At 39.3% G+C, this 16303-nt stretch overlaps 1 protein-coding gene across 1 annotated transcript in view; it reads left to right on the forward strand.

Moving 5' to 3' along the window:
- LOC139381109 (CUB and sushi domain-containing protein 1-like) overlaps window positions 1-16303 on the forward strand; it is a 528754-nt gene that overhangs the window by 336947 nt on the left and 175504 nt on the right. Inside the window, exons 11-14 of the mRNA XM_071124395.1 lie at window positions 8691-8794; window positions 9102-9214; window positions 13546-13728; window positions 14351-14677. Of these exons, the coding sequence (XP_070980496.1) occupies window positions 8691-8794; window positions 9102-9214; window positions 13546-13728; window positions 14351-14677 (727 nt within the window). The remainder of the gene's footprint in view (window positions 1-8690; window positions 8795-9101; window positions 9215-13545; window positions 13729-14350; window positions 14678-16303) is intronic.

The following is a 16303-nucleotide window of genomic DNA, read 5'->3' on the forward strand; positions in this document are numbered from 1 at the left end:
GGGGATCCAATCACATAATCATGATTATGTTACTGTGTTAATGCAATGCCATTGTGTGCATTAGCTTACAAATGGCATTAAATTCACTAAATGATCATAACAAATATGAGGCATATTAGCAGAAAAAAATCAAATTTTATAAAGAGGGCCCACTTGAAACTGTTCAAATTAATGGTTTCTACTTGTCGTGTATATCCCTCGGGGGTCAGAGCACTAAAGATAAAGCAAACAGAAATTCATATTTCCTGTTGTAAATTATGGATACTTCAAGAAAGAGTGCCTTAAAGGAAATGGAACTCTTCAAAGTGATTGGAAATAAATAATTAGTCACTTGGCGTCACTTGGACTCCCAAAAAGCCATATCACAACCTACAGTTGAAGTAAGAAGTTTACATACACTTACGTTGGAGTCATTAAAACTTGTTTTTCAACCACTCCACAAATTTCTTGTTAACAAACTATAGTTTTGGCAAGTTGGTTAGGGCATCTACTTTGTGCATGAACACGTAATTCTACAGACATATTATGTCACTTATAATTCACTGTATCACAAGTCCAGTGGGTCAGAAGTTTACATACACAAGCTGACTGTGCCTTTAAACAGCTTGGAAAATTCCAGAAAATGATGTCATGGCTTTAAAAGCTTCTGATAGGATAATTGACATCACTTGAGTCAATTGGAGGTGTACCTGTGGGTGTTTTTCAAGTCCTACCTTCAAACTCAGTGCCTCTTTGCTGGACATCATGGGAAAATCAAAAGAAATCAGCCAAGACCCCAGAAAGAAAATTGTAGACCTCCAAAAGTCTGGTTCATCCTTGGGAGCAATTTTCAAACGCCTGAAGGTACCACGTTCATCTGTACAAACAACAGTGCGCAAGTATAAACACCATGGGACCACGCAGCCGTCATACCACTCTGTCTCCTAGAGTTGAACGTACTTTGGTGCGAAAGTGCAAATCAATCCCAGAACAACAGCAAAGGACCCTGTGAAGATGCTGGAGGAAACCGGTACAAAATGATCTATATCCACAGTAAAACGAGTCCTATATCAACATAACCTGAAAGGCCGCTCAGCAAGGAAGAAACCACTGCTCCAAAAGCGCCATAAAAAAAGGCCAGACTACCGTTTGCAACTGCACATGGGGACAAAGATCGTACTTTTTGGAGAAATGTCCTCTGGTCTGATGAAACAAAAATAGAACTGTTTGGCCATAATGACCATGGTTATATTTGGAGGGAAAAGGGGGAAGCTTGCAAGCCGAAGAACACCATCCCAACCGTGAAGCACAGGGGTGGCAGCATCATGTTGTGGGGGTGCTTTGCTGCAGGAGGGACTGGTGCACTTCACAAAATAGATGGCATCATGAGGCAGGAAAATTATGTGGATATATTGAAGCAACATCTCAAAAAATCAGTCAGGAAGTTGAAGCTTGGTCGCAAATGGGTCTTCCAAATGGACAATGACCCCAAGCATATTCCCAAAGTTGTGGCAAAATGGTTTAAGGACAACATAGTCAAGGTATTGGAGTGGCCATCACAAAGCCCTGACCTCAATCCTCAGGAAAATTTGTGGGCAGAACTAAAAAAGTGTGTGCTAGCAAGGAGGCCTACAAACTTGATTCAGTTACACCAGCTCTGTCAGGAGGAATAGGCCAAAATTCACCCAACTAATTGTGGGAAGCTTATGGAAGGCTACCTGAAACGTTTGACCCAAGTTAAACACATTTCTTTAAACAAGTTTTATTTCACAACCAGCTATGCTAGTTGAGAACAAGTTCTCATTTGCAACTGTGACCTGGCCAAGATAAAGCATTGCAATTCGACACATACAACAACAGAGTTACACATGGAATAAACAAAACATATAAGGCAATGCTACCAAATACTAATTGAGTGTATGCAAACTTCCCACTGGGAATGTGATGAAAGAAATAAAAGTTTAAATAAATTATTCTCTCTACTATTATTCTGACATTTCACATTCTTAAAATGAAGTGGTGATCCTAACTGACCTAAGACATGGCATTTTTACTAGGATTAAATGTCAGGAATTGTGAAAAACTGAGTTTAAATGTATTTGGCTAAGGTGTATGTATACTTCCGACTTCATCTGTATGTGTTGTGATAATTGCGTTGTTTGCTCTATAACCTGTTAATTCATATTCCTTGCGAACATGATATATGGGCGTAAAGGCCGAGACAATAAGGAGACACAGTGGCAGAATGAATTCAGCAACACCTTTGCTTTATCACAAAACCCGGATAGCCACCTCTGTCCAGTGAAGTCCACAAAGTATATTGCATGTACAGCATGGTCAAGCAAGTTAATGTTTCCGACATTTTCGGACCACTAAACAACTTTTGATTTAGAACCACAGAGAGTTACCGCAAGTCCCAAAGAAACAGGAGCTGCCTAACCTATTCCATCCTCCTCTCTTTCATGTTGACGAAGCAGTCTATCACTTTGTCATACAGTACATGCTTTTATTTTTCATTGTTCTAGGCTACCTGGCTAAAATGCTTGCTCTCTAGCCTAACTTCCATTCATGGGCAACATTAGCTAGTTAACATGAGTCTTCTACATCTAGCTACATACTGAACTTCCATCCTCTCTGGCCAGGGGCACAACAATGTATGAATTAATGGCTGGATCAGAATTGCTGTTATACATTGGCCAGTATGGAGATTTAAGTAAAACCACAAGTCCAAATCCCTATGTCCATCCATGGCTAATTTAGGAATGTGCCAATTTTAGTTAGCTGGCTAGCTAGCCACCAAAGGACAACAACACAAACAGATGCAACAATTCAAGTTTTTCTGACAATGACGTATGCTCTCAGTGGGATTTGATAGGAGTGACGCCAAATCCAAGCTGGCTTCCATTGACACTTTTTTTTGGTGCGCCAGGACCATTCACAGTTGAGCTTGCTTAGTTTAGCTCAACTCAGATTGGCAAATTTTTTATACTTTTTTGTCAAGGGAGGCCAGATAGTTGCTGGCTTCCTTTGCCTTCAATGCTATAGTCGGCAACAATGCCATACTCGTTTGGACCAGACAGCGTCAGATAGATGGCCTACACATAGAGAGACAGAGGGGCGCTGTTTTGCTTGCTCTGATGTTTTCTCCTGTGAGATACATTCAGCCTCTTGTGACTGAAGGAAAATTGTGAAACACAATTTTTGTATTTTTGTATTAGTCCATTAGTCCAACTTTACAGTTGGCACTATGCATTAGGGCAGGTAGCGTTCTCCTGGCATCTTCCAAACCCAGATTCGTCCGTTAGACTGCCAGATGGTTAGGCATGATTCATCACTCCAGAGAATGCGTTTCCAGTGCTCCAGAGTCCAATGGCGGTGAGCTTAACACCACTCCAGTCAACCCTTAGCATTGTGCATGGTGATCTTAGGCTAGTGTGCTGCTGCTCGGGTTGGAAGCCCATTTCATGAAGCTCCCGATTAACAGTTATTGTGTTGACGTTGCTTCCAGAGGCAGTTTGGAACTCGGAAGTGAGTGGACAGAAAATGTGTACGCGCGATGCGCTTCAGCACTCGGCAGTCCTGTTCTGTGTGGCCTATCACTTTGCGGCTGAGCCGCTGTTGCTCCTAGACGTTTCCACTTCAACACTTGACAAACTGAATTGTTGGAAAGGTGGCATTCTATTACGGTGCCACGTTGAAAGTCACTGAGGTCTTCAGTAAAGCAAATCAACTGCCAATGCTTGTGTATGGAGATTACATGGCTGTGTGCTTGATTTTTTTTTACACCTGTCAGCAATGGGTGTGGCTGAAATATCTGAATATACTCATTTGAAAGGGTGTCCACATGCTTTTTCATATGTAGTGTATCTTGCACCAAGTACATGGTCCTTAGAGATTTTGATTGAGATTTTTGTCTTCCAATGGCTGGGGTTGTGGCAAATGTTCCTGTCTGTCTCCTGTGTAGACTGATACGTTTGTTCCGTTTCTTTAAACCTATTCTCAATTAATTTTGCAGGTAGTATAGGATAGAATTATCTTAAAGTAGTCTGTTTTGTAATAAAATGACTCTTCTGAAAGTTGTTTTTACCTATATTTATTGCAAGAAGCAAGTGCCCTTTTTAAATTACTTGCTGTGTAAGTCAAGTTTTCATTATTTCCTTCTCTAATTTGTGGTATGCCATTATTCAAACATGAGCATTTATCTTGGTGGAAAACTTGGGTTTTGAAAACAAACCAGTGAGTTTTTTTAGAACACATGGACACATTCAGCTCAAATGAACGTCCATTCTGTGGCTTTTTTTTGCTAGTTTGGGAAGATATGATAGTCATGTTTTGGGCTTAGGAATTATGTTCTCCATCTAATTGGAAGAAGGATTGCTTTCAATGTTTGAGCAGGTCAGAGTATGAACAACCTCATAAAATGTTTATTTCTTCCGATCTGTTCTCTAGCTGATATTTTCTGACATTCAGTGTTACAAGTAGTGCTGCCTCATCAGATCCCTAGTTGATTTGTGATCATAAGCCAACCATCATGTGTTACATTGATTACACAAGTGTATGTATATGAAAAAGTCTAGATGTCCACAGTTCAATGAACTGTCCAGGTTCTGAAAATGCCCGCCAGTTGACCCTCTTTCAAGATAACACTGTTGTTTGTAGGGAATATTCCATTTTGTAAACTGCACCTCAAACAACTATGTTCATGTCTGGAGCCAGTTTTGATTAATTTTTATTAATTTTGTGCATACAATCTTTTGAATGTTTTAACTCACAATTGGACTTCAATGTTATGCTCTAAACCGAGAGTCACCTGGCATACCATCATACATCAGACTAGGTTACCCCAAGGAGTATAATCCATTCAGTAATTAATATAGTCATTGACACATTAATATATTTACCCCCGATGTGTTAGTGTTTGTGTATGTAACTGGTTGACAGTATTTATAAACAAATAGTGTGATGTTTTTGACAAAACAATGTTGTTGGGACACAAAATGGGCAAAATGGGCAAAATGTATAGGGACAGGTGTTCAAACCAGACATTGATTATTTGGGATGAGTTACAAAACATCAACAGTCTCTACAAAGTCACAGGGAGGTTTTAAGCATTTTAGAAGTCTTATCAACAATTGAATACAAAACAGAACCATTGAACCAGTTGTCATGCCTTTCGGTTCTGAATAAAACAAAGGAATCAATAGTGCCCTAAAATATTATCTACAGGCCACTTAAAGGAACAATCACGAAGTTGTGCTGTCAGCATGCAATTGTGTTGATATAGACTATGAGTTCTGTTTTCTCCATTGCTTAGTCTTCTGTAAAAACCCTATTGGTTTTTGACAGGGTAATTTGAGAGGGTCGTAATGTAGACTTCTCATTTAAGATTGCCTTAAACTGCTTACTATGAAACAAAGTTTGACATTCCACACAGATTGCTTGTCCAAAAACTTCAGAGGTGCTCACAGTTGCGTAAAAACCAACAACATATGTTTACCTCTATTGACGGTATATTATCCCAGAGACATAAGAGAAGGCTAGTAAAAATGTCCCAACAGTACAGGTGTCACCTGATTCAATATATACTGTATATACGGTTAGAGCACAGCTTTAGGGAGTTACCATGGACATGGATATTGTGGTGACACTGAGAAATTAAAAGCTCTCCATATTCTATTGTAATTGTAAATGGCAGGTCATTGTGTAATTGCTCATTTATTCTTAACCCTGTCCATCTCTCGGCTTGTATTTTGGCTTGTTCCAGTTATCATGACTTCATCACATTGCTACATGTATTTGGACAGTGTCTGTTTTTTATTATTATTAAAGCATAGGTCGGAATTCAATCTTAGCACACATTGGTTTTTGCAGTGCGATTTCTCTCAGGTGGCTTATGCTGTATTGGAGTTGTCAATGGTGTTATGCCAAGAAGATTGACATTTAATGGATAATGGATTGCCACAAAGCCACAATGATCCTTAGACAATGTATTGTTTTTGTGCGCTTTGAAGTGCAATGCATGACGATTGATATACAAACAGATGGTGCTAATTAAACACACATTCATCAAATCTACATATATTAGTGTTAAGTTCCATTAAACTGTATATTATTATTGGTTTAGTAGCCGTTGGTCATTGAGGGAAAATGTGTGTGTTAGATCTTGCCCCGAGCTATTGTTATCATTAATCTCTGCAATGTATTTTTTCTTCTGAAGAGTTGAGAGTACAGTGTCTTCAGAAAGTATTCATACCACTTTACTTTTTCCACATTTTGTTGTTACAGCCAGAGATTTTGTGTCACTGATCTACACACAATACCCCATAATGTCCAAGTGATTTTTTTTGCAGATTTTGTTTTTAATTAATAAAAAATGAAAAGCTGAAATGTCTTCAGTCAATAAGTATTTAACCCATTTGTTATGGCAAGCCTAAACAAGTTAAGGAGTAAAAACGTGCTTCACAAATCACATAATAAATTGCATGGACTTATTCTCTGTTCAATAATAGTGGTTAACATGATTTTTGAATGACTACCCCATCTCTGTACCCCACACATACAATTATCTGTAAGTTTCCTCAATTGAGTAGTGAATTTCAAGCACAGAGTCAACCACAAAGAAGACCAGGGAGATTTTTCAATGCCTCACAAAGAAGGGAAGTGATTGGTAAATGTGTAAAAAGAAAAAAGGCAGATGCTGAATATTCCTTTGAGCATGGTGACGTTATAAATTAGACTGTGTTTGATTTATCAATACGCCCAGTCACTAAAATATACAGGCGTCCTTCCTAACTCAGTTGCCTGAGAGGAAGGGATTTCACCATGGTGATTTTAAATGAGTTACAGAGTTTAATGATTGTGATAGGAGAAAACTGAGGATGGATTAACAACATTATAGTTACTCCACAATACTAATCTAAATGACATAGTGAAAAGAAGGAAGCATGTACAGAATAAAAAATATATTTGCATCCTGTTTGCGACAAGGCAATTAAGTAATACTGCAACATGTGTCCTGAATACAAGTTTTGGGCAAAACCAACACAACACATCACTGAGTACCATTCTTCATATTTTCAAGCATGGTGGTGGCTGCATCATGTTATGGGTATGCTTGTCATTGGCAAGGGAGATTTTAGGGGGGGTACAGCTATAAGCACAGGCAAAATCCTAGAGAGAAACCTAGTTCAGTCTGCTTTCCAACAGACACTGGGAGAAGAATTCACCTTTCAGCAGGAGATTTAACCTAAATCACAAGACCAAATCTACACTGGAGTTGGTTACCAAGATGACATTGAATGTTCCTGAGTGACCTAGTTACAGTTTTGACTTAAACCGGCTTGAAAATCTATGGCAAGACTTGAAAATGGCTGTCTAGCAATGATCAACAATCAACTTGACAGAGCTTGAAGAATATTTTAAAGAATAATGGGCATATAGTACAATCCAGGTGAGCAAAGCTCTTAGATACCCAAAATGACACACAGCTGTAATCGGCGCTAAAGGTGATTCTACAAAGTATTACTCAGGTGTGTGAATGTAAATTAGATATTTCGGTAAAACGTTTTAAAAATACATTTGCAAACATTTCTTGAAATACATTGTCATTATGGGGTAGTATGTGGAGATGGGAATTCAGGCTGTAACACAACAAAATGAGGAATAAGTCAAGGGGTGTGACTACTTTCTGAAGGCACTGTACATGGCATGGTGAGTTATCAGAGGCTCCTGAATAGTAAACTGGCTATCAGTGAAGTTGTACTCAAGGATTTAGGCTCTCACATTGATCATTCACTTTGGGCCCTTTGGCTTGCTAATACACATTTCAGTGAGGATTGCCCAACCTACACAGGTAATATATTTGTGCTTCAAGTTTCAGAATTAAAAAATGGATGGGAATAATGGTTATTTAATGGCCCAAATGAGAGAATTTTAGGATGTTGATAATGGGTTTGTCCTAATTAAGCTTTATTTCTTCCCTTCAAGCAATCTCCGCTGAAATCCAATTTTCTTTTAATTGCCTTTCATCCTGTACAGGCATCAAATGTGGAGGCATCTTTTTTTCTCAAGGCTTTGTTTGTGCCCAGGCATTGCAAATACTTGAACTGCTCTTTTGCATTTCATCATTTCATTGCCACCCCAAAATAATTTGCAAATGTATTTCATGGTTTCATTATTTCAGCTTCCGTGGTAGCAGTGGCAGGGTTGCTTTTTACACATATAATGCAATGATAATCAGTCATCACAGCACTTCCCAAAAGACGTGTTTGAAATGATAGAGCTTCAGCAGCTGAAATGTTGCTGTCTTTTGCAGCTCTAATATGACTAAGCTATGTTTTGCCATTGTGAATACCATAGAGTACCATGATGTTTTTATACATTACATGCTAAAATACTCATTATTAGTGTATGGGATTTATGGTTATAATTCAATCATAGTGCATTACACTTTTGATGCAAAACCACACGTATTTTAAATATTTGTTTAAATCCTAACCACTGTTGACACAGATATGGATTGTTTACTTTTGGCATGATTTGAAAGGCAATTTGTTACGATTGAATTCCGACCCAAGGCTTTTCATTTATACAATTTATAGGAAAATAAAGCAAACGAAGCATTGTATAAATAGTACAATTGCAAAATTGTTTATGGCCATGCTATAGTGGCTGTCCTTGAACCAATGGAACATTTATCCTTTTTTGAGCAGGTTATTAAGCTTGCCTTTGAGGAGTTTGATCTTGAGAGAGGATATGACACGCTAACAGTGGGGGACGGAGGGAAAATTGGCGATGCCAGGAGAGTGCTCTATGTGTGAGTACTCTGCAGATGCTCTGAATTTATCATTTACTATCTCGGACTATCCCTCCAGCATTCTCTGTAGGATTTTTTAAGTTGCACAGAACTACTACTGCATGCTCTAGTCTACACAGATGAAATAGGACAATACATTGTGCATTTATTCAGATAATACATTGAACATAATTGTCATATAATTAATACACATTTACCCCTTACTTGAAAATACTGGTCAATGCTTTTGGAGCATAAAAACAATTAATTGCGCTTCTGATGTGAGTAAGAGACAATGAACCATTGAGTTCCATGTGATGTGTTTCAGGCTGACAGGGTCCAGTGTTCCTGACCTGATAGTCAGTATGAGCAACCAGATGTGGCTCCATCTCCAGTCTGATGACACCATCGGGTCCCAAGGGTTTAAGGCCCTATATGAAGGTATGCTTCCCATTCTCTTTGAGAACATATACAATGGTCTGCCAAAAAAATGGATTTGGTCTGGATTTAAACCCTGTACATTTCCCATTTCATGTTGAGGTCATGCTTATTTGAGTTTCATAGTTGGTGCCACTTTTCCGCATACATAAAATTTGATATGTAAGATATGTGTTGGTCTGCCCAGCATGTCCTTTTGACTAGGCAACTATATGTGCATTTATTTACACCCTGTAGAATGTTCACTGTATGCCTAGCCAAGTCATCAATTCTATAGATTCAGTGAAAGATTAAAGCAAATGGGTCAGCATATGTGCTCGACACAGACACTGATATGTTAGAGTTATCCAAATGAATTGCACTGGCTGGTTTTGGATAGGCTACCAAATATCATAAAAGCAAAGTTATATGAAAATATATAAGCATCTGTTTCAACAAACACTAATGTGCAGAATTTGCTTCCACCAGCATAAACGGTAATTCATTTCCAGTATCAGATGGTCGGTCTAATTCTTTCCAACTGATGAATAGCAATGAACTTGCACTAATAAGTCATGTGTTGACTGGGCACAGTGTGCCACTCTGGCAAAGTCAAACCCACATTAAAGTAGTGTCATGCTGTGAGAGCAGAAGAGATTTGCGTTGCTGATACATACTGTGGGGACACGGTTTGCTTTGGAAAATGCTTTCCAAATCAACTCAACTGCTAGGTGGAAGTACAGTTAACTTAGGCCCCTATTCAATAAAATATTTTGTGTGGAAACATTGTACAGAAAGTCTGTCACCACCATCAACTTTCCATTTAGACATTTATGACATGGCCAAAAGTTTTGAGAATGACACAAATATACATTTTTACAAAGTCTGCTACCTCAGTTTGTATGATGGCAATTTGCATATACTCCAGAATGTTATGAAGAGTGATCAGATGAATTGCAAATAATTGCAAAGTCCCTCTTTGCCATGCAAATTAACAGAATCCCCCAAAAACATTTCCACTGCATTTCAGCCCTGCCACAAAAGGAGCAGCTGACATCATGTCAGGGATTCTCTCGTTAACACAGGTGTGAGTGTTGACGAGGACAAGTCTGGAGATCACTCTGTTATGCTGATTGAGTTCGAAAAACAGACTGGAAGATTCAAAAGGAGGGTGGTGCTTGGAATCATTGTTCTTCCTCTGTCAACCATGGTTACCTGCAAGGAAACATGTGCCGTTATCATTGCTTTGCACAAAAAGGGCTTCACAGGCAAGGATATTGCTGCCAGTAAGATTGCACCTAAATCAACCATTTTCTAAGATCATCAAGAACTTCAAGGAGAGAGGTTCAATTGTTGTGAAGAAGGCTTCAGGGCGCTCAAGAAACTCCAGCAAGCGCCAGGACCGTCCCCTAAAGTTGATTCAGCTTCGGGATCGGAGCACCACCAGTACAGAGCTTGCTCAGGAATGGCAGCAGGCAGGTGTGAGTGCATCTGCACGTACAGTGAGGCAAAGACTTTTGGAGGATGGCCTGGTGTCAAGAAGGGCAACAAAGAAGCCACTTCTCTCCAGGAAAAACATCAGGGACAGACTGATATTCTGCAAAAGGTACAGGGATTGGACTGCTGAGGACTGGGGTAAAGTCATTTTCTCTGATGAATCCCCATTACGATTGTTTGGGGCATCCGGAAAAAGCTTGTCCGGAGAAGACAAGGTGAGCGCTACCATCAGTCCTGTGTCATGCCAACAGTAAAGCATCCTGAGACCATTCATGTGTGGGGTTGCTTCTCAGCCAAGGGAGTGGGCTCACTCACCATTTTTCCTAAGAACACAGCCATGAATAAAGAATGGTACCAACACATCCTCCGAGAGCAACTTCTCCCAACCATCCAGGAACAGTTTGGTGATGAACAATGCCTTTTCCAGCATGATGGAGCACCTTGCCATAAGGCAAAAGTGATAACTAAGTGGCTCGGGGAACAAAACATAGATTTTTAGGGTCCATGGCAGGAAACTCCCCAGACATTAATCCCATTGAGAACTTGTGGTCAATCCTCAAGAGGCGGGTGGACAAACAAAAACCCACAAATTCTGACAAACTCCAAGCATTGATTATGCAAGAATGGACTGCCATCAGTCAAGATGTGGCCCAGAAGTTAATTGACAGCATGCCAGGGCGGATTGCAGAGGTCTTGAAAAGAAGGGTCAACACTGCAAATATTGACTCTTTGCATCAACTACATGTATTTGTCAATAAAAGCCTTTGACACTTATGAAATGCTTGTAATTATAATTCAGTATTCCATAGTAACATCTGACAAAAATATCTAAAGACACTGAAGCAGCAAACTTTGTGGAAATTAATATTTGTGTCATTCTCAAAACTTTTGACCACGACTATACAATTACCCCTTCAAACAGTCTCAACCCTTACTTTATATGGCCCCACTGACAGTTTGCACAATTGACAGCTCAACAAAATGCATAACCCTGCACAATGAGACCACTCAATGTCACACTAGTGCCTACTGTCCAGGTACCATGTTTGACAGCAAAACCACTGAATATAAGTGGCGGGAGGTATTCTTAGGGGGCCCCGTACAGTAGGTGTCCATGTCTACTGTATATATAATCTGGGGCAGTATTCAGTCAGCCTTGTTCACCTGTAGTATGCATCATATAATTACATCTGTGTGAGAAATGCTGGCAACACCAAGTGATACCTACATTTGAACTATTTGAAACATTCACAACCCATAAGTAATTGCTTGTGTAAATGATCAAGCAACATGTATCAGTCAGAGGGAGAGAATCATGGTATCCCGATAAGATATACTAATAAAAAAGATATGTTCTAAAGACTGTCTATAGATACATATAAATCACTAAATTGCCACATATAATGATGAACGTTAAGGATTAAGTATTCGAATAATTGCATAATACCATCAAACTCACTTTGCAAGTAGGTAAGCATTTTTTGGCAGAGGCTCCTAGTAAATACTGTAGTTTACCCGTAACTTGTACTTGATTTCTTTCTTTAATTCCTTCCATTAGGCTCTCTCTGTGTCACTGTTTTCTGGGATATATACGGCATGATAAAAATATAAATAAATATATATAAATATATATATATAAATATATGTATAAATATATATATATATATATAGATATTTACAAAAGAGACTGCAGTTCCACTGAATAAAGCTCAGTGAATGAAGCTCATTGTTTCCATTTTCGATAGCAACGGGTTTACTTGGCTCTGTTCTCGCATTGTAATGTATCTGGAAATGCATGACAACAAAAACACAATTTTGCTCCCTCTTATACAGCCGCTTTGTGAGACATCCCTCAAAATACATTTTCTCACAATGAGCCCTGTTGTTTGACAGAAAATCTGAATCATGTCACAGAATAAATAAGAAATATGCACATAGAATGTGCAAACATTTCTCTGTTATTTGTGGACATTGATATGATGCTTTGAGTTGTTTATGACATCTTTGAAATATTTGCATTAACTCTGAAACAGACCACTGTGTACCTCAATGACACATATTTTGATGTTATCTCCTGCTTACCATTTCTTCAATGCTTGTACTTTCACCCACAATATGCATGTAAATGGTAGACATGTCCTAGACAGCTGATTTGACTCCCAGCTCATCATCATTTAGGTTATTGGACAATAAATTCAGCGATGGACAGCCACTTGAGGTATTTTTACATATTAGTGTTTAAGAGCATGGTAAATCCTTAGTAAGACAGTTTACATCTCAATCACGGTTGCAATCGGGCTGATATGCCCTTAACCTGAATGTGGAGCCTACGCATAGATCCCTCAACTAATTGCTCTTGGCAGCTCCAAAGGTATTTAACCGGCACTTAACATCTCACAAAGGTTGTTGAATGTGCTGCTGGAATTAAACTCATCCCCTGTAGATTATTGCTCAGCTGGGCCAGTGGAGCGATAGCTACTGAGCTGACATGCTGGTTGTTAACACAAAAAATGAACTCTTCCAGAACGTCATTCATTTGTCACTGTCATTTTACTCCTGCTAGAAAATGCTGCCTCCACCTGAACTTGTAGAGGAAATAGACAACAGTTGGCATGCCAGTATATTGCTCTCGCTGTCTTGTTCTCTATTGGATTATATTGATGGTTCTAAAATGATTATACTTGCGTAAGGAATGTTGTGTCAGAGGAAAGCTGTCATGTTATGTTTTCAGGATCTGAAGATTGCTCAGTGGATATCAGTTTTAGGACATTCAACCCGAAGAGCAACTAACCAGATGTCCTTAGGAAATGAAACCATTGAATGAACTTGAACATGGTAACGCTTGCATATTTTTACAGAAATCGACAAAGGAGGGTGTGGGGATCCTGGCATCCCGGCCTACGGCAGAAGATCGGGGGAGGGGTTTTTACATGGCGACATGCTAACGTTCGAGTGTCAGGCGGCCTTTGAGTTGGTCGGCGAGAGAACAATATCTTGCCAGCAAAACAACCAGTGGTCTGGAAACAAACCCAGCTGCGTGTGTAAGATGCCATTTCAAAATGTATGACTTTAATTAACAACACTCTCATTGAGATTGATCCATGTGATACACCTACATACTCCCAACAGTCCGAAGGAATGTGGTATGACTATACCCTCTGACACATGTGAAGCTGTCATCATTGCTTGGTCAACACTCCCTGCTGTCCATTCTGGTGCTATACCATTCAAAGATCATTACTCCTGTCATTTAGACATTGCTAACAGAGCTTACTATTTACCGTTTCTAAACAGAGGTCTTGAGTTATTTTTTATTTAAAGTAAGAGCTGCTGTTGCAGGTAAGCCTGTATTGTTAGTTAGTAGATTTCAATATTTTCCATTCACCCTCCCTCTGGCACGAAGGCTGACACCACGGTTAAGCAGCTATACAGCCAAGGGCAGGCAGCTCTTGGTTGATAGCCTCTCTACTGTCATGACACAGGGTTATATTATTCCACCTGGTGCAGTGAATAGAATGAAGAATTCAAAGGAAAGCATGTATCCCACCCATTTCAAACAAAATGTCTTCAGTGATGTCTTATAAAAGAGCTAATTTATCTCACTGTGTGCTGCATCAATGCATGATGGGAGATCTGTGTGTGTGCCCCTATCTATTTTTGCAGTTTCCTGCTTCTTCAATTTCACCACCCCATCAGGAATAATCCTCTCCCCCAACTACCCTGAGGAGTATGGGAACAACATGAACTGTGTGTGGCTCATTATCGCAGAGCCAGGGAGCAGGATTCATCTAATTTTCAGCGACTTTGAGGTAGAGCCCCAGTTTGACTACCTAATTGTGAAAGACGATGGGATGTCGGAGCCCACCACGTTTGGCACATTCTCCGGGAAGGACGTACCCTCTCAGATAGCCAGCAATGGACACATCATGCGCCTGGAGTTCCAGACTGACCACTCCAACACTGGGAAAGGATTTAACATCACTTATACAAGTAAATGGCCCTTCCTTCTAATGATATTTGCGTTTTAGCTATATTTTGATGACCCATGGCCTTCACAATGTCTTCTGTTATACAATTCAGAACTGCATGTAAGCACAAATACTGAGTCAAGGGGTCTCTATAGTATCTATTCATATGTGTTCAATCAAATGCTAAGTCAGGTATACTCTTACAAGGGAAGTTACAAATCAGAATTATTTACAAAGCAAATAAAACATTTAAATTCTGTTTTCAGTTAAAGGATCCCTGTCTGAGAATGGAGACTCATTAGCTGGAAGTGGGTGGGACCGTTCTATTTTAGAATTTGTATGGCCATACTATACATTTCCCTATGTAGACAAATCTATCTTTTCCCTGTAATTAAAACCAGCCACATCCCATTTGAATTATTATTAATTATATTATATGTGATTAACTGGTCAAGATATTGTTCAAGAAGTAATGCATCCTCTTTCCTACTTACTTAACCCATGAATTCAATGAAATGATTTCACACCGATGACATTATGGCAAATTTAATTCAAATGTCTCCCTTTTCTCTCAATACTACACCATTTAAAGGGGCCTTGGGAATGTTTGTAATTTAAATAATTTACAATCCTAACATTTTAATGCATATTTTAATGCTAATGTGTGTACCAGTTGGCCTCCAACATTTTGTATCTGTAAACACGAGATAAGAAAAACAATAATACTGCAAGGCAATTCCGAACCTTGAAGGTAAGCATCTATTTTCCCTTTTTTGCTGATAATTTAGAGACATTATCATGAAACAGGAAACAGCAATGGTCGAGGTGTGTTCATGTCCTCTGCCTCGAAATAGACACACTCTGTAGCAGAAAAATATTGAACTGATCCAGCTGTACCCAGTGTTAATGGAATTATGCTTGTGCCACACTGAGCTGAAAATAGGTCTGAGTATTGCTGTCCCCAGTTCCTGTTTGCTATCTCTAGGACACATTCTCTTCTTGAACTCTCGGCCGGGGAGACTATGCAGAGACATGTCTCTCCTCCGCAGCTCCTGGATTTATTTGGTGGGAGAGTAACAGAGGCAGTCTGCAGTGGTCGGAAAGGTTATTAATGGAATGGAGGAGGATGTTGTTACTGTTCTTATCTCGCTTATGCATCTGCATCCAGGGGCATCATGCACCCCAAAAATCTGAGGGGTCACAAAGTATGTGAGGATGACTGGGGGGGTGGTCCGGAGGGGGGCTATTCATTTTCAAACACCTGAAACAGCATTTTCCTACAATCTAGAGCCAGAATCATTATGCTTAATTATATGTACAAATATGAATAATAATAATAAAAAAATTATTCAAATCTAAGAATACCTCTTGAGCTGTCTGTATCCTGCTGACTGGTGGTTCTTTTTTTAAATAAACTAAATATGCTTCTCTGCATCTCTGCTAAAATCTGGGTAAAATATAGTGAGTCTTATTCAGTACATTAAGTTATTGCTTTCTTATTTAAAGTCTACCAACCTTGCCAGCAGGCAAGCCAGCTAAGACAGTTAGACAAGCTTGCTACTCTAACTTGATTGATAGCCTGACATGGCTTCTTGGTAGCTAGTTATGACATTGGGAGATTGGGAACCTATCTGGGCTAGCTAAAGCC

This window comes from Oncorhynchus clarkii, chromosome 23 (genome assembly GCF_045791955.1).
Source record: "Oncorhynchus clarkii lewisi isolate Uvic-CL-2024 chromosome 23, UVic_Ocla_1.0, whole genome shotgun sequence".
NCBI classification, from domain to species: domain Eukaryota; kingdom Metazoa; phylum Chordata; class Actinopteri; order Salmoniformes; family Salmonidae; genus Oncorhynchus; species Oncorhynchus clarkii.